The sequence below is a fragment of the Marmota monax genome, unplaced genomic scaffold (assembly GCF_021218885.2).
Source record: "Marmota monax isolate L192 unplaced genomic scaffold, Marmota_monax_Labrador192_F-V1.1 WCK01_AAM20220418_F8-fsc00044, whole genome shotgun sequence".
Classification (NCBI taxonomy): Eukaryota; Metazoa; Chordata; class Mammalia; order Rodentia; family Sciuridae; genus Marmota; species Marmota monax.
Genome location: NW_026695198.1, coordinates 6,313,374 through 6,332,612, shown reverse-complemented (window position 1 = coordinate 6,332,612; position 19,239 = coordinate 6,313,374). Strand labels below are relative to the sequence as shown.

Sequence of the window (19,239 nt, the reverse complement as noted above, 5' to 3'; positions counted from 1 at the left end):
AAAAGTGGGGTTTATTTTGACATGATCCTATGTGCATGGAGTATCACTGGTTCCATTTCAGTCCCTGGTTCTTCCTATTGGAATGATGACAATAGTTTTCCCTAGACAGTGCTTCTCCACTGTCAGCATGTTCTATGGCACTTTGCACCCAACTTTGATAAAATAATATCATTACTATACTGTAGTTGATTTATTTTTTCCTCTGTCCTCTGACTATAACATACAAGAAAAGGAAGGTATCTTGTGCATCTTTATATTTTACTAACACCTAAAATTTTACTGATATATTTAAGACATTCAGATTACCAAAATTGAATTAAATCTTGGTTATTAAATTAGATTAATTCAGCTTATTCCTATTCTCCAGGGTATGTTTATCTCAGAAGTCGATGAGCCCCTCAATCCGAAACTTTATCATTAGGCATTTTTAATAACTTAGTCTTTATTTTATGCTTGAGATTCCCATAAAAGATGTAATTTTTAAGCATTAGTAAGAGTGGAATATGTATATGGAAGTCTAGATTCTATGGTTTTTTTTATAAATCTATTTGAAATACACTTAGCTTGAAAGTAAACCAAAACTTGACATGGCTTAAACATACCGTGCGAGTGTGTATGTGTGTGTGTGTGTGTGTAGGTGCATTGTTTGCCACGAGTAGTGTAGAGGTAATCTGTACAGAGGGCCCCAGTACCCTAGCAAACCAATGATATTTTTTTCTACTGTTCAATCCTTTTTACATAGACCTCTTTTCCTCCTCCCTTATAATTGCCACTTCTTAGTTGCATGGCAACTTCCCATAATCCAAACTCATGCCTGAATTCCAGGTAACAGGAGGTAGAGCGATGACTACCTAGTCTTAGCCCTTTTATTTGGGAAGGAAACTCTCTTTCCAGTGACAAGTACCTGGATCTTGCTGGGAGAACTGTATTTAAAAGCATGTGAGTGTTTTTAAATTGGAACACTTGGACATTTAGCCCCTAAAGAATAGGTATTCAGTGAGCACATTGCAGCATCTACAATACAAGAGGTTGTTTTAAAAAATATGTATTTATGTAAAATCAACATTTAATTTATTTTAGATTTAATTCTTTGATAACTGTGAGTAAGGGCATTTTGAAGGCAATAGTGATACCGCCAGTTATCAGTGATGAGTTCTACTCCTCACATGTTGAAGTATAACATTAGAGAAGCACGCTCAGGCAAACATATAGAGCACAGTTTATTTAGAAAGGGATAACATACTGCTTTCCAAATTGGCTGCACCAATTTGCAGTCCCACCAGCAGTGTAGGAGTGTACCTTTTTCCCCTGCATCCTCGCCAGCACTTGTTGTTTGTCTTTGTAATGGCTGTCACTCTTACTGGAGTGAGATGGTATCTTAGCGTAGTTTTAATTTGCATTTCTCTGATTGCTGGAGATGATGAGAATTTTTTCATGACCCTCATCATTATACAAAATACATGTATGAAGATGTGAATTTGGTGTCAGCATACCTTATATACAACCAGAGACATGATAAATTGTGGTATAAAGGTGTATTGAGAATTGTAATGCAAAAATAAATAAACAAATAAACAAACAAATAAATAATAAAATGTATTTATCCAAAAAAAAGGGGGGGGGGGGGTAACAGACTTCTCCCTAGGAGGAAGAAAGGGGCCATAGCTGGTATCCTGGTATCCGAAGGAGCAAGGCAAATTGGCCTCCTTGATCCGACTTGACTCTATTTACCTATCTATAATGACTGCCTGTCTGATTCTGGCTTCAATGGTAGTTTTAAACCACAATGCAAAATAGATAATAAATAAATAAACCTTCCTAATTGTTACTACTTATATTTTGTTTTGTCTTCCTCTTACCCTTAGCCAAGCCTAGCTTTGTAATCCAGCCCCAGGACACGGAGGTTTTAATTGGCACCAGCACAACTTTGGAATGCATGGCCACAGGCCACCCACACCCCCATATAACTTGGACCAGGGACAATGGAGAGGCACTGGATGGATCCAGGCACATAGAAACCTCCAGTGGACTCCACTTGCAGAGCATCACCCTGAGGGATCATGGCGGATTCACCTGTCACGCCAACAATAGTCAAGGCTCTGTTCACGCCACAGCCAACATCATTGTACAAGGTATGGGAGCAGGAGGTCCTGCTTGAAATGGTCCTTCTGTCACATATGGAAAATTGTTTTTCAACTTGAAAAGTAATATCATGTATGTCAGCAGAGAGAGATTTTTTTATTTGCCTTTTATTTTCTTGACATAATAGAATCTTCAAAACTAATCTGCTTCATGTTAAAAGTTGGGCATTTTTTCAACTTAAGTCTTTATCCAAATGCCAGAATCAGGCATTGGTAATAAAAGAGATGAAGTCATTAATCTGGCAGCAAACTGTCAAAAAATATTTGTGTTTCAGAATATTTTACAGATAAAGGGAAGACACTCCAGCCACGAAAGTGAAAGGCTATGCCCCAGGTTCACAGTCATTTACCAAGCTGTCTACTCAACATAGCCTGAGAATATGCTCAGGGCTTTAGCAGGTAGCGACAGCAGTGACAGTGCCATTCTGAACCCCGAGAATAAGCTACGTGTGGGTGATTATGTTGTAAAAAAGAAATGCTTTTCGGTTGTTTTTCTGTTCTTAACCTGGAGCTGCCCCTTCCTTTCCATATTCGTTGTTGTGGTTGTGTGTGTGTGTGTTTGCACATGTGCAATCCTCCTGTTGGTTTAGAGATTTCATAAACAGTGGAATTCATGTTTTTAAAGAGATGCCACAAGTCCTATTCTGTCCTATCCAAAACAGTTTTCTATTATATCATAAGAGTCTAAAAATTCACAACGATCCATTTTAAGGATCTCAGGGAGTATGCATATTTTAATTGAGTTAGGCGGTTTCATTAATTTCAGATTTGCATAAGATGTTACCTATCAAAACCTCTGATCTGAAAAAACGCAGAGCAAAGACAGTCTAAAATATGGACTGTCTAGTGCAGTTCTAGTACAGTTCTAGAGTTGAGGGAACTTCAGGATGGTGAATCCTGGCTGCATTGAGACTAATATTTTCTTCTAAAGGTGCAGAACTTCACCCAGCCTGGGTTTCCTACATTCAGTGAAAGTTTTCTGAATTGAATCAATTCCTTCAGTTAGAAATAGATCAATCATTTCTTGTTTCCATTGACATGTCTAAAGAAAAAATTGTGTTGTCCTGTAGAAATGCTAATATTATGAAAACACCTTTCTTGTTCTAGAAATAAATTATAGAAATGAAATTTTTCTCCTTGTAGTCTTTGGCAACTTCAGGTGAGGTGGGTAGGGGGAATTACTTTTAAAGGACCCAAACATTATTTTTATATTTGTTTCAATGCATTGGGATTGAAAAATGCTTTAAAAGAAATAGTGTGTGGTTTCTGTTTTGGATCCGTGATTTTATGTTTTAAGTCTTAGTTTTTTAGAAACCCAGTGTCTAGTCAAACATTTGCATTTTAACAGTCTCTTTTATTTCACACTATGTTAGTCTCTGCTTCCCAGCTTCTTGCAAGTGGTTCCTATTCTTTCTGTTTGATCATCTGCATCAATTGATATTTAGCTAAACTCTGACAACATTTACAGTCCTGCTCTTTTTGGATACCACAAAACGCTAATCATTTCTTCTTACTGGTCAGTTTGCACTGAGATTGCCATCTCCTTGTCCTTTGTCACTTGCAACTGTATTCTTGTGCCACTTGTGGGTCTGTGTATCAAGATTTTCAATTAGTCTTAAAATGGTCCATTAATCATTTATACATTTATGAAAGAGGCTTCTTTATTTGCCTAGAGCATAAATATTTTAGATGTTACCCTTTTGGGGTTATTTTAATGGGTATTCTATCAGTTTTCTCTAGTTCTTTTAATGTTCAGTTATGCTGAATCACAGATATCATAGTTACCCATCGGTAAACACCTCCTTCCCTCAAATGGCTGGAATGAATGACAAATAAACTTAAAAAAAAAATCTAGAAAGCTTCATTTAAAAGGCATGAATCACAACATGGAGGCTTAGGTGAAAAGATCTATGTCCTTAACAGTGTAAACAGAAATGCTTTTCATGTGGCATTACGGTCATGAGTAACCTGCAACGTGGGGCAGGGTTGTAATAAAAATAGAAAGGTCCTCCATCACCACGTGTGCTGGTTTAGCATCGGCAGTGGGATTCATTGGGCAATAGTTTTAAATAAAAGCTCAAAAAGGTCAACCTTAATTCCTCCAGGCTTCACTGCCTACCTTTGTAATAATGTTCAGGGTTTTTTGATTGTCTTCCCCACCAGATTGAAATTTCTTCTTTGATCTAGGCAGTTGGTCATTTAGTATAAGGGACAAATGTAAATTGCTTGTTTACTTAAATTTTGCCTGTTGTTTGCTAGCGTGCAGAATCTTGGGACTTATTTTTATTTTTATTCATTTATTTTTGGTACCTGGGATTGAACCCCAAGGTACTGAGATACATGCCCAGACCTTTTTATTTGTACTTTGAGACAGGGTCTTGATAAGTTGTTGAGGCTGGTCTTGAACTTGTGATCCTCCAGCTTCAGCCTCCTGATTTGCTGGGACCACAGGTATGCACCATCATGCCTGAGTTTATTATTATTATTATTATTGCAATTTTAATGATGGTGTAGTGGCACCACCCTGCCCCCATGGAAAATCTTAATTAAGCTTCTCCAGAGACCCCCCACTCCCAAAATAACTGTTCTTAGACTATCAACAAGAATTTCTGCAGCAGAGTTTTCAGGCTGGAGGTGTACTACAGAGGCAGGATGTGATAAGAAAGACCAATCCAAGGCCTCCACAGAGGCCTTTGTATTTCAATAGACAATAGTCAGGTCCTTTGGAGCCAGCAGGCTGGAGGAAGGCAAGGAGAACTCTCCAGATCCTGGGTGCTGATTCTTGCAGAGAGTGTCCTTGATTGTATATCCACGTCGGGATTCCACTGTTCTGGAAAAAACTGCTTTTGTGTGGGCTGCTGCAGATTGTGAGCCTCTGAGCCCCGCCCCTACACGTTGGGTATAAAGTTTTGAAACTTTCTAAACTCAGGGTTAAGAGGCATGATTTGATGGAGGTGGAAAAACCCCCTTTTTGAACCTGGCTGCACACAGCCTTTATAAACATGCTTCCTTCTATTCCTCCGGGTCCAGCCTTGTCTGTCCCACTATAAGAGCACATGAAGTAATACAATATTTTTTGCCCAGACCTGGCTAACTAAATTTTAATTATTACTAAACAACTGAAATCAAATTTCCCAACTTAGAACACTGGGTAGATTTTTTAATTTTTTTTGTCTTAACTACCACCTACTTTTATTACATACTTCTTTTACTGTGTCATGAATTCAAGTTTTAATGTAGAAATATTTTTGTTCTTTTTAAGCCATTCCTGGTAATTTCAGGAGTTAGTGTAATGTTCTGGAAAGAACATCAGTCTGGGGGTTGAGCGACCTAGATTCTAACAGTCTCTGCCACTTACTGGTTCTGACTGAGAGAAATTCAATTCAAACTCCTCTAGTCTGAATTTCTTTATCTGTGGACTGAGGAGCTTGACACTGCTTGTCTGTAGGCTGTTTTCTAGAAGTCAATTACAAATAGCTTTCAGGCATTCCTGAGGGTCTTCATGCTTATGTGTAATTAATCTTATAATATGGTATTCAGTCTAGCACCTTAATTAGAATTTATGAGGACCTTTAAAAAAATCTTTATTATCTGCACATAATATGAAACTTGCAACAAATATGCTTTGTCAAATGGTATTTACTTCATCGTGTTTGTTGTATTCGCTGATGGCAGGCAGGAACAAGGGGTACTGGGATTATGCCTGTCATCTGGGAAAGAGTTTTTGAAATTGTCACCACTCAGATATTATTGAGGGTTATGGGTCTTTCTTAAATGGCCACACTGATTTCTTTTTCATAGTAAAGTATTGTGAACAGAATCCCTTTCTACAAATGGTGTATGCAGCTATTAGCTATTCATTATTTATATAAAAGCATTATAAACATTTTGAATATTTGGGACTATAAATTTTGACATAAATGGCACTTTTTCAAAAGCATGATTTTATGTGTTTGCAGGAGCATCTCTCCATAGAACATATTTTTTCTTCTGAAATAAATAGAGCAATTTGATTTTAATTTTATTCTATACGTGAACATTTGGAGAGAACCATTTTGTTAACAATTCAAATATGAACTGTAGCTTTAAATATGTCTATTTCAGCTAGTAAAAGATAAGCAGGAAGATCTAGTGATATGAAGCAGCTTCCATAAGACTAAGAAATGGTCCTGATACCGCTGGTTATCGGTGACAGTTCTGCTCCCTCACATGTTGAAGTTGGAACATTAGAGAAGCAGCCCAGGCAAGCAGATACGGCAGGGTTTATTTAAAAAGGGGTAACAGACTTACCCCAGGAGGGAGAAGAGGGCCATAGCTGGTATCCTGGTATTCAAGAAGCAAGGTGTTCTGCCCTATTTATATGTCCTAGGCTTCCTTTATTCTCCTGCCCTCTTTCCCTTTCTCCCTACAGTGTATGTGACTAGGCCCAGGAGTGCTCAGTGGGATGGCCAAATGGTGGGAAACAGGTGGGCTGAAGGGGGAAGGGCAGGATGGAGCAGCCAAGGACACATTAATTATCAACTTTAATAACTCCCTGTAGGAGGGAGGGCAATTCCTGGGACTGGTTACCTTGGCAACAGGTGGGAGCAGGGAGAGGTTCTTGATAAGGGTGGAGGAAGGCTCTGAAGGAATTACCATTTGAATCCTTCAGGGGACAGTCTCCAACTTGCTTGACTCACTCAAAATTGACCTCCTTGAGCTGACCTGACTTGATTTACCTATCTGTACTGACTGCCTGTCTCATTCTGGCTTCAGTCCATATTGGTTATTTCTGTTTTTTTTTTTTTTTTTTTTTTTGGTTTCCTTGCAAGCAGGCACAAACATATGCAAACACTTCTCTGTTTTCAATATCCTTGCTGATAAATCATTGGGAATGTCATGAAAGGAGTTCCCAGAGAAGGGGGTCCTCGACTCAGGATATGTGGGATCCTTGGAATTTGTGACAGAAATAAATTTCAGCATGCACCAGTCAGCTGAGACACAGACAGTTTTATTAAGAAAGCAGATACATTTTTAAGAGTTCGATATCTCACAGGAGAGACATCACTTGGGGCAGAGTAAGAAACACATTACCGGAGAATGCTGGCCATCTTGAGAGTGAGTTTTGGGGCTAAAGCAAAGAATATGCTTCAAGGGAGAATGAAGTCTATCTCCAGAGGAAGAAAGACCCACCCATTGGTGTGTGGCATTTATATTTATAAAAGGACAGTTGGTAGGGGCTGAACTAGAGTCAGGACAGAATGTAACACAATTTTGCACAGTTTTCTCTTTGCTTGCACTTTTGTACATTGTTTCTTTTGCAGGAAAGCACATAAACCAAGGGTACAGGCAAAGGAAAAGGTCTGGGTTGCTGAAGAATGCTTATTTTGCATTTTAAAGGTTCTTGGGTGTTTACTGTTTTCCAGGTGTTGGGCTCCTGGGGACTTCTCTTTTGAAACTCAGTCTCTCTTTTTCTCTATCCTCAAGTTGCTATCTCAAAACTAATTCTAATTACAAAACATATTTCAACTTTTAAACATATTTTCTTTCTTCTCGAGTTGTTATTAAAATGTTCCAAAATGATTTGTGATTTTAGTGGCCTCTTTTGTCTTCAGCTCCACCACAATTTATAAGAAGCCCCATGGACCAGGTGGTGTTGGAGGAGCATGCTGTAGAACTTCTTTGTGAAGCTGAAGGCCGCCCACCACCAGTTATCCTCTGGACCAAAGCAGGTATTAGCACTTCCATAAATGATTGTGGGAAGAAATGAGTACCTTCTCTTTCTGGAAAGTACAAAAAATAGTTTAATTATCACAAGTACATTGTGGACATCTAAACAGCACACTTTAAGTACAACACTATCTTAAATTTTCTGATGTTTTAAGTTTTGGTATTTGAATGTATGGCCTTCCTGAAATCATACTTTTACTCTGGGACATAGATTCTAGACTTTAAAAATAAAATTATTGGAAAGTTTAGTGTTTTTTTTTTTTAAAAAAAAATACCAAAAGCTAGCCTGCAAAATGTTAGAGATTTCTTTTGAATTAATCTTCAACTTGAATCCAAAAATTCTTTTAGTACAAAATGAAATCAGAAATGAAACAAAATGCTAAATGGAGCTCCAACTTATTAAACTTAAATGAAACTTTCAGAATAGAGCTGCTGTTCTTGAAGTGTGAGTAGCCTGGGTACAGGGCCTGGCAGGCAGGGTTCAGCCTCCCATCCAGAGGGACCAGGTACTCTTCAGGAACCTGAGAACATTGTACAACAAGATGCACAGTGTGCTGGATGAGAGATTGACCAAGACTCTCTGGGCTTGGAAATCTTAGCTTCTACATTAGTTAAAGTGCTAGGTTAAATTCAAAATATGTCTATGCATTTCGAAATTTTTGGATTAAAATTTCTGCTCTGTTCTTGCTCTGGGACTTGGAGAAGTAGACAACAGTGCTTACAAGGTGGACTTTGGAGCCCTAAAGCCTAGATTCATCTCTACTCCCTCATTTACTAGTTGCATGAATTTAGCAAGTAAATTAACCATTGTTTATTAGCGTACTCTCAACTATGTGCTGGGGGTGATGAAATGTACTACATCATCAGACGGTTGTAAGAATTCATCTGACTATGCTTAAAATTTTAGATATTTGGAACAAGTAGCTGCCAACCTGTGTGCACACTCAATAAAGTTAGCTATTGCTTTTTCTAACTGTAACAAGACTTCAGTAAGTTTTTACTGAAATAGTTGAGAATGACAACCCTATTTAATTGCTAGTGACCATGAGGAATAAAGTGTTGAGAAGGATCCAGAAGCTCAGTGTAAGCTCAAAGGTAAGAAGTACAGTGGTGGCTTGGGGTGTGGCTCTGAGGGTTATCAGCAGGAGTGTCACAAAAATACCACATTTGGTATGCTGCCTAAGCATTTTAAGTATTCTTTTCCCATAATCCTTTTATATTCTCAATATTGTATACATTTGATGAACCAATGTTAGAGAGGTATTTGAAAATTATATTAGTATTCAGACTCGTTCTGAAATTTCCATTCTAATTGTGGTTAAAACTGAGGAGTCAAGCAGGTAGGTGAGGGGATTCATAAAGAGGCCAAGCTATTTTCCTGGTGGGAGATGATAAATCCTTGCAATACAGTGATACTGCCTGCAGATTATCGGTGACGAGTTCTCCTCCCCCACATGTTGAAGTTTGAACATTAGAGAAGCAGCTGAGGCAAGCATAAAAGCAGGGTTTATTTAAAAAGGGGTAACATAGACTTCTCCCAGGATGGAGAAGGGGGCTATACCTGGTATCCCCAGAAGCAAGGTGTTCTGCCCTATTTATAAGTCCTAGGCTTCCTTTATTTCCTGCCCTCTTCCCCTCATCTTTCTCCCTACAGTGTATGTGACTAGGCCCAGGAGTGCTCGGTGGGATGGCCAAAAGGTGGGAAACAGGTGGGCTGAAGGGGGAAGGGCAGGATGGAGCAGCCAAGGACACACTAATTAACAACTTTAATAACTCCCTGTAGAAGGGAGGGACAATTCCTGGGACTGGTTACCTTGGCAACAGGTTCTTCATAAGGGTGGAGGAAGGGCTCTGAAGGAATTAACATTTGAATCCTTCAGGGGACAGTCTCCAACTTGCTGGACTCACTCAAAATTGGCCTCCTTGAATCTGACCTGACTCAATTTACCTATTTATACTGACTGCCTAATTCTGGCTTCAACGGTGGCGGAGGTTGGGGGAGGTCAGGACAAGGCTCATGCCATATTTTGGGGAATGTGATACAGAAAGGAGCCATCCTAGTTCACACCCCAAGGATTTCCTGAAAGAAGGATCTCAGCCTTTATTAGGACAGTCATGCAGTTCTGGCCTTTCGCTCCTTGAGTCATACAAATGCAATACGGAGTACTTGCTTTTCCTCTTTGCAGGAAGACGGCTCCCTGTGGAAGGCCGACATACAGTTCTTTCCTCTGGCACTCTGAGAATTGACCGTGTAGCACAACACGATGAAGGTCAATATGAATGCCAAGCAGTCAGTCCACTGGGGGTGAGAAAGGTGTCTGTCCACCTGACCGTAAAGCCCAAAGGTAATAAGTGCCAAGATTCATTTTCACATCCTAAAGAGATTCTCTCTTCCCATGTTTTCAAAACACCCAGCAGAAACCCCATTACTTAAACAATTTTTTTTTTTTTTAGGATCTAAGAAATCAATAATTTCATACTTTTCTTCTTCTGTAGAACTTCTCTTTCTACATTAAAATTTTATTTTTATTAATAGTAATTGCAATCATGTTTTCTTTAAAAGTCATTTCATGGGGCTGAGGTTGTTGGCTCACATATATATAGACTAATTTACATTTTCTGCACTCTTCGTATCTTGATATAATTTCCTAAGTTTCTCTACAAGTCCTGCATAATTTGTTTTGATGTAGTGGTTCTAAATTCAGAGGTAACACACATTTAGATAAGAACATATGATAAGTAGAAACAAAGTTTAGCCCTATATAGCAATGTAAGCATAAGAAGAAACATGAGTAGTGCCAAACTGTTCACAATAAACATGAACACATGAGTATATCAAGTTACTACTATGTATTGATGTATTGTCTATTATTAATTATTTTACCCCTCTATTTTAGACATTAAATGCTTTTTTTTTTTTTTTTTTTTGGTACTAGGATTGAACCCAGAGGTACTTAGCCACTGAACCACATCTCCAACCCACATTTTTTTTTTCTGAGACAGTCTCATTAAGTTGCTTAGGACCTCCCTAAGTTGCTGAGACTTGACTTTGAACTTTTGATCCTCCTGCCCTCACTTCCTGAGCTGCTGGTATTATAGGAGTGCAACACCACGCCCAGCTTAAATGTTCATTTTTAAATGAAATTGAGATGAAAGGAGAAGTTAGCATTGGCATCCCAATGTGCAAATAGCAACTCAAATGAGTGGGAGGCTTTGAAATACAATTATGGAAAGATGAAGGGATATGAAATGCCTCTGGCAAACCCATTTCTGTCTAAGAGTAAATATCGAAAACTGCTCTGAAGAATATTCCAAACTGGTTTTGAACTGATTTTCAACTAAAGACCATCCACCAGAAGTTTTTGGATCAATGTTTGAAAAAAATGGAAGTGATATTAAATGAACAAATATTAATCAAATAAGATATAATATGCAGATGCATATTGATTGACATATTGATATTGATATCGATTTACAATGATTGATCTTCCTTTTGCCCCATTTTCACATCTTTCAGTTGTCCGTCTCCTGTCAGCCTTCACATCTCAATATGGAAGCCACTGATCTTCGCTAAGGAGGTTTCTTCCACTCTCTGAGGTGTCCCTGTTGAATTGAGCATTAGAGTATACCATTTAGTCTAACCAAATACTGCTAGAATATGCCATTTATTAATCTAATTAGAGTATATCATCGGACACATATAGAAGTATTTGATACATCCATCAAATATCCATAGCCCAGAAAATATTATGAGCAATATTCATGAATGTGGAAGTAAACAAACAAGTATTTTAAAGAATAGAGGTATAAGTGTTGTAGCAGATTATGTGAAGGGTATGAATAGCAAGGCCCAAGTGGAAGGAAGTCGTTTGAACAGTTGGTTGTATTAGACCTGGAATAGGTCTTGATTTCATGCTACGTAACTATTGAGTCTTGATCAGATCCATGTTTTAGAATATAAGTAAACCCAAAGTGAACAGGAAAGGTTCTAGTGAAGAAACCCTAGAAACTAGTAAGAAACTAGTCACTTGACCTGAACTGGGATCACAACAGTGGGAAGAGTGAGTGAATTCAAGAAAAAATTATGACAGATGGAACCATTTTATCTATGAGATTATAAAGAGCATTTTTTCCCTTCTTTCCTTCTTTTTTAAAAATATTTTTTACTTGTAGATGGACCTTTATTTATTTAATTATTCATTTATTTTTAAGTGGTGCTGAGGATCAAACCCAGTGCCTCACTCATGCTAGGCAAGTGCTCTACCACTGAGCCACAACCCCAGTCCTTTTGCCTTCTTTTCCAATCCCTGAAGCAATTTAAATATATCGGACTGTGATGAAGGATCCAATAAAGATTGCCGGGGGAGCAAAACAAATGCATCAGGAGATGCCATTTAGAGAAAGTGGTGGAAGTGACTGTAAGGACTTGATATTTGAGCAGAGACTTGGGTGAAGTAAGATTTAACATGTTTGCTAAGGGATGAATAGAGTTTAGTCCAAAGATTGTACGAGGAAACACATCACAGATGGAAGCAAAAAAGAGTGACATCTTTGAGAAGAGACAGAATATCGTATGTTTCAAAGTCCTGGGAAAAGAGCAGTGTTTCTGTAATTTAGTGAGCAAAGGAGAGAGTGTCTCTGGATGAGTCTGGGGATGTGGGTAAAAGAAGGATGGGTTATTCAAGAAAAAATTAAGAGAAGTAGATACCACTGATGCCTTAGAGACAGGGGCTGAAATTAGGCACTCAAAGTCTGCTAGCTTCTGTTCCTAGAATTTGGGGCAAAACCAAGCATTTATTTTTAGACATGCTTGGTATAAATCTATTTTCCAGTGAAGATATTGAATTATCAGTGGGGAATAGAAATCTGTATTTCAAAATAGAGGCCTTGGCTAGAATGTACGTGTGGGAATCACTGCAATTGGGTAATGTTTAAAAAATTGGCAGAGAAGGAGGAGAGATTGAAGAAGTGGAGCCCTAAGTAATTTCCTGTCTTGAGAGCTGAATAAAGGAGGAAATGTCAAATCCTGCACAAGAGGGAGAAGTGGTCATAGAAGTGTGAAGAAGTCAAGTCATGACATATAAGCCCTGAGAAATGTTCAGGAAAGCTCTGTGGATGGCTCATCACGGGTAAGAGAGTGCAAACGGATACAAATGGGCAAAATCCTTTTGTGAGGTGCAAGTTATCCGAGCAGTTAGCAAGAACCCAGGCTGCATAAATTATAGTTAATTAGAATGGGGCTTCTGGCCGTCAAAGGAATAGAATCTCTGAAAAATTCTGTTATAAAATTTAAAAAAAATATTTCCTACATTAAAAAATGTGATTTATTATACTGCATAACTAGGCTGGCAGAAAGTAAGTTGAAGTTATTTCAACCAAAAAGAAATTTAAAAAAAAAAAGTTGGCTGATCCAAAATCAGAATGTTGAGAAGTATATGTGCACAAAAGGAAAGGTGACACAAATAGGCCATTGCCTGTCATGACTGCAGCATAGACAGGGAGATTTGGAGGAGTGGCAAGGTGGTGAATGCAAACGGTCACAGCCTTCTGAACGAGGCAGGGGAGCTAGTGTGGACAACAGAGGGCTCACAAGAGAAGCTAACACAGACCCATATGGAGAAAAGCATTATGTTTAGGACTTGAATTTGCCTAAGATTGAGTACATCAAATCAACAAAGGGTACGACACACCCAAGAGAATAAACAATGCAAACATAAGAATGAGTAATGAGTAATTTTATCAATAAATAGATAAGCTTAAGGATTTTAGGAATTAGAATAAAAAGATCTGTTATAATGACATCTGAAACATTTAAGAAAATAAAATTTATCATAAAAATGAGGAGACAGAGGCTGGGGATGTGGCTCAAGTGATAGCGCGCTCGTCTGGCATGCGTGCGGCCCAGGTTCGATCCTCAGCACCACATACAAACAAAGATGTTGTGTCCACTGATAACTAAAAAATAAATATTAAAATTCTCTCTCTCTCTCTTAAAAAAAAATGAGGAGACAACTGGAAAGTAACAAACATGAAAGAGTTAAGATAACACAAGTTTTCTCAATAAAAGACAACATCATGAAAAAAATTTTAAATATATGTTAAGTAGCAAATTAGGCATGCTTAAGGGGAAAAATATCAGTGAACTAGATTGAAAGTGTAAGATATACAAACAAACTGAAAACACACAGAGGACAGAAATGGATGTTCTCAGTCTCAAGATAGTAGAAAGGGAAGGTAAACAATGTTGGAGAGCTTTTAGCCAACATAACTAGAACCAAGAAAACATAAATCCAGGCTAGGATGAAGCAGTATAGATTAAGCAGAATAAATGACATATTGCTAAATATAAATAATTTACATTGCTGTCAGCAGCAATAGGTGTCAGACGATGTTGGAACCAAGTCTTCAAAGTGTTTCAAGAAAAGTAACTGTAAATTTAGAATTGTAAAAGTATCAAATCTTCCAACAATAGGAATTAAGGACATTATGAGAAAAAAGTTCTGAATGATCTCAACAGAAAATATCTAACAGAACTTATAGACATTACTAGGTTAATGGAGGATTGATTATCATCAGATGCAGAGAAAAGTTTGATTAAATTTGCCATCTCTTCATTGTTTAGAAAAAATATATTAGCAATATAAAAGTGAACAAATAAAAACTCTTTTTATGAAAAAAGAGACCATAGGAAAGGATGCTTTTCAAGGTGAAATGTTAAAAATATTCCCTTTAAACTTAGAAAGTAGACTGTATTTGTCTAATGTTATAAGGGAAGATCTTAGCCTGTACAAAAGGGCAAGAAATAACAGCAAATCTTAGAAATTTAGAAGGAATACAAACATTTTATTACTTATATGTAATAGAACTTTTTCTTATACACAATCCAAAAGTAGCTACAGATATACTATAAAATAGGGGTTGAGTAAGATTATTAAATCTAATGTCAAGTACAAACTGTTTTCTATTCTATGTGCCAGTGACAAGCAGGATGCTTAATTTTATTATAAAAAATGATACTCCTTAAAATAGCAAGAAAGTGTAAGTTAGTTAAAAATAAATCTAACAAAAGATGTGCAAGAACCATGTGGAAAAAGGATAAAATGTCAGTACAAGAAATTGAAGAAGACAGACTTACTATTGCAAAAAATGTTAATTTTTCCAATATTAATTTATAGCTCAATGCAATTCCAGATAAAATCCTAAAAGAGTTCTTGGTGGGAGATGAAGGGATGATTCTAAAATGCAGATGAAAAAAGAAAGATCCAAGAATAACTAAGATTATTATATATCTATTAGAAATTACATATTTTACTACTGGCCCAGAGATGACTAGACCAATTGAGCAGACGTCAATTCAATTGATGGCAGCAGTGGTGTTGTGCATGACTATAGAAACTAGGTATCCTCAGTGAATTGTTCTGGTTGTTCACAGGGAAGACAAAAGTATGTCCTTACTCCACCCTATATCCCCAAATCAATTCCAGATTAAAAAATGACTCTAAAATCTAAAACAGATATTTAACTCTTTTTGAATAACAACTAAAATTTATCTGCAAAACAAATTATAACCCTCTTAGCATAAAAGAAAAGATTAATGTTCAGACCTTTGATTCATAAGTCACAAAGAGAAGATTTTGGCAACATATTTAACTAACAAGTGTTCTTTGATATCTGAAATATACAAAGAACTCCCTAAATCAGTAAGAATATAAATTAAGGAAAAAAAATTTAAAAATGAGCAAAGATAGTACAATTTAGGAAAAAAATGTTAATTTTCTATACTTTCAGGGGAATAATGTAGATGTATAAGGTGAAATTCTTTTTAATTTTAAAGGGAACCTTTCATCTTGAAAAATGCCCTTTCTTACAGTTTTTATGTTTTGGGGGAGGGCTATTGGGGAGTGAATCCAAGGGCTCTTAACTACTGAGCCACATCCCCAGCCCCTTTTTGTATTTTATTTAGAGACAGGGTTACACTGAGTTATCTAGGGCCTTGCTAAATTGCTGAAGCTGGCTTTGATCTTGAAATCCTCCCGTCTCAGCCTCCTGAGCTTCTGGGATTACACACCTAGCTATTTCCTAAAGTTTTTTTTTTTTTTTTTTTTTGCAGAAAAGACTTAGAAGTCTACATGAAGTCAAATAAGGAAATGAAAGGGCAGTAGAGAAAAGAGTTCTGCTCTAGGGTGTGGAATTAGATATTTCCAAGATATTATAAGCAGTGGCACAGTCCATGGTAATGAGAAGCTGTGTGACAGGAGGTCAAAGTGGCTGGAGATAAAGGAAGTCAAATAATGAGGCTAGGATGTGAGGTTTAGATGCGTGAAGTTCCTGGCTGAATCAGTTTCCCTGGGATCCTTAAGCAATGTGCACTGTTGTTGAATATTATTTCCACGTATGTTCATGTCATTGATTAATTTTATTTAAACCTTTAATTTTGAGATAATTGTGCAATGACATTCAATAGCAAGAAATAACACAAAAGATCCCATTTGTCCTTTTCTAGCAGTGACATCTTTCAAAACAATATCACAACCAGGATATTGACATCAGTATATCAAGATACAGTTTCTCTCCCTGCAAGAATCGCCTATGTTGTCCTTCTCAAAACCACACCCCTCTCCCTCCCATTTTCTTGCCGTCTCACATTTCTCACCTCCCAAAACCCTGACAAGTACCAATGTGTTCTCCAATTCTATAATTTTGTCGTTTCAAGAATTTTATGTGAGCTGGGTGCAGTGGTGCATGCAGCAGCAACTTCGGAGGCTGAAACGGGAGGATTACAAGTTGAAAGCCAGCCTCAGCAGCTTAGGGAAGCCCTAAGCAATTTAATGAGTCTCTGTCTCAAAATAAAAAAATAAAAGGAGGTAGGGAAGTGGCTTAATGGTTAAGTACACCTGTATTCGATTCCTGGTACCAAAAAGAAAAAAAAGAAAAAGAAAAGAATTTTATATAAACAAAATCATAGAGTACATAATCTTTTTGGATTAGCTCTTTACTTAGCATAATTATCTAGAAGTTCATTCAGAATGCATATATATATCAGTATTTTGTCCTTTGTGTTGTTCTGTAGTAGAACTCCAAGGCATGGATAATTTGCTATTTGTTTTATCATTCACTTGTTGAAGGACATCTGGGTTGTTTCCAGCTTTGGGCTATCATAAGTAAAAGTGCTGTAAAGATCCATGTACAGGTTTTTATGTGAATTTAAATTTTTAATATCTCAGGGATAGGTGCCTAAGAGAGCAATTGCTGTATTATTTGGTAGTTGGCATGTTTACATTTTTAAAAATAAATTCAAAATCCTTTGCAGAATGGCTATACTATTTTATAACCTCACCCGTGGTATGTAATCTAATTTCTTTACATCCTTGCCAATGACTTCTGTTCCTGTTATATATAATATATATATATATATATATATATATATATATATATATATATATATATATTTTAGTCATTTTGATAGGTATGCAATAATACCTCATTATGGCTTTAATTTGCATTTCTACAATGTCTAATGATGTTAAGAACCTTTTCACGCACGGATTTGCTATCTGTATATCCTCCTTGGTACAATGATACGTCTTTGGCCCATTTTCTGTTTGAACTGTTTTTTTTTTTTCCCTAAACAATTGGCTTTTTAGGTTCCTTCATATATTTTATATACTAACCCTTTGTTGTATATGTGTTTTGCAAAATATTTCTTCTCCTTCCCTAAGTTGTCTTTTAGTTTTCAACCTGGTCTTTTACTAATAAAAATTTTAATTTTCATGTAGTTTTCTTTGATGGATCTCACTTTTTATACAGAGTCAAAACTTTGGCCTATTATAAAAGTTTTCTCCTGTGTTTTCTTTTTTAACTTTCATAGTTAAAACAATTTATGTTTTATTGTTAATTGTGAGTTAATTTTGTATAAAGTGTGAGACTGTTTAGTGAGTCAAGATTCATTTTTCTGCCTGGGATTATTCAGTTGCTCCCGCACATTTGTTGAAAGGCTTTCATTGAATTGCTCTCGCACCTCTGTCAGAATGAACTGGGCTTGTGTGGATCTTGCTCTGCTCCATTAATGTGTGGGTCTGTGTCCATCTTCTCAGTACCACACACTTTAATTACTATAGCTTGTTGTTCTGTTTTTAAATCCAGTAGAGTGATTCTTCTCACTTTATTCTTCTTTGACAAAATTATTTAGTTTCCTTTGCACTTCTAAATAAATTTTAGAGTAATCGTGTCTATATCTATAAAAAATTCTCTTGCTTGGATTTTAATGGAAATTGCATATCAATTTGTGAAGAAATGGCATCTTTACTGTCTTGAGACTTCCAACTCATGAATACATTGTTTAGCTTTTCTTTCATTTCTTATATCATCCTTCTGTGGTCTTCCACACATGATTGTTCTGCTTGATTGAAACCTAAGCATCACATTTTTGGGGTTTCCTTTTGCTGTACTGGGGATTGAATCTGTGGGTGCTCTACCACTCACCTACATGCTCAGTCTTTTTTGTATTTTTTTAACTGTGAGACAGCATCTTGCTAAGTTGCTGAGGCTGACCTGTAACTTGTGGTCCTTCTGTCTCAGTCTTCTGAGTCTAAGAGATTACAGGCCTGTGCCATCCACACCTGGCGCATACCATGTTTTTGAGCAATTCTGAATGATACTGTTTTTAAAAATTTTTGTGTTTGTGTGTTCATTTATTGAGTCCACAAATATGATTCATTGATTTTCCATTTATGTTGTATTCTGTGACCTTGCCAAACTCACTCTAGAATACTTTTGATATTTCTTAGATTTTTTTTTACATGGATAAAAGTATCATCTGAAACAGAGTTCTATTTCTTCTTATCCTATTCCTTTGCTTTCCTTGTCCTTTACTTGCTATAATGCACTAGACTTTTCAGTTCTAAGTTGGATCAGAGTGGAGAGAGCACATGCCCCTGCCTTATTCCCCATCTGAAGGGAAGGTATCCCCTCACTACTTACTGCAGGATTATTTTTCAAGCTGTGTAGGTTCTCCTGTATTTCTGTTTTTCTGAAAGCTTTTTCTTATTCTTTTTTTTTTTTTGGTATCAGGAATTGAACCCAGGGGCATTTAACCACTGAGCCACATCCCCAGCCTTTTTTAATTTTTCTTTTGAGACAGGGTCTTGCCAAATGGCTCAGGGGCTCATTGAGTTGCTGAGGCTGGTTTTGAACTGACAATTCTCCTGCCTCAGCCTCTGGAGCTGCTGGGATTATAGGCACGCATCACCGTAGCTGGCTCTGAAAGCTTTTTCTAAACCATGAGTGAGTTGAATACAGTCAAACACATTTTATGTATTGATTGATATCCTGTGGTTTTTATTCTTTAGCTGTTAAAATGGCAAGTTATATAGGTAAATCGACTGATTTC

The 19,239-nt window shown here is 37.0% G+C and overlaps 1 protein-coding gene across 1 annotated transcript in view; it reads left to right on the top strand.

The window, feature by feature from the left end:
• The window catches only part of Pxdnl (peroxidasin like), a 471,071-nt gene that overhangs the window by 326,531 nt on the left and 125,301 nt on the right, over positions 1–19,239 (top strand). Inside the window, exons 10-12 of the mRNA XM_058573993.1 lie at positions 1,866–2,132; positions 7,736–7,852; positions 10,037–10,195. Of these exons, the coding sequence (XP_058429976.1) occupies positions 1,866–2,132; positions 7,736–7,852; positions 10,037–10,195 (543 nt within the window). The remainder of the gene's footprint in view (positions 1–1,865; positions 2,133–7,735; positions 7,853–10,036; positions 10,196–19,239) is intronic.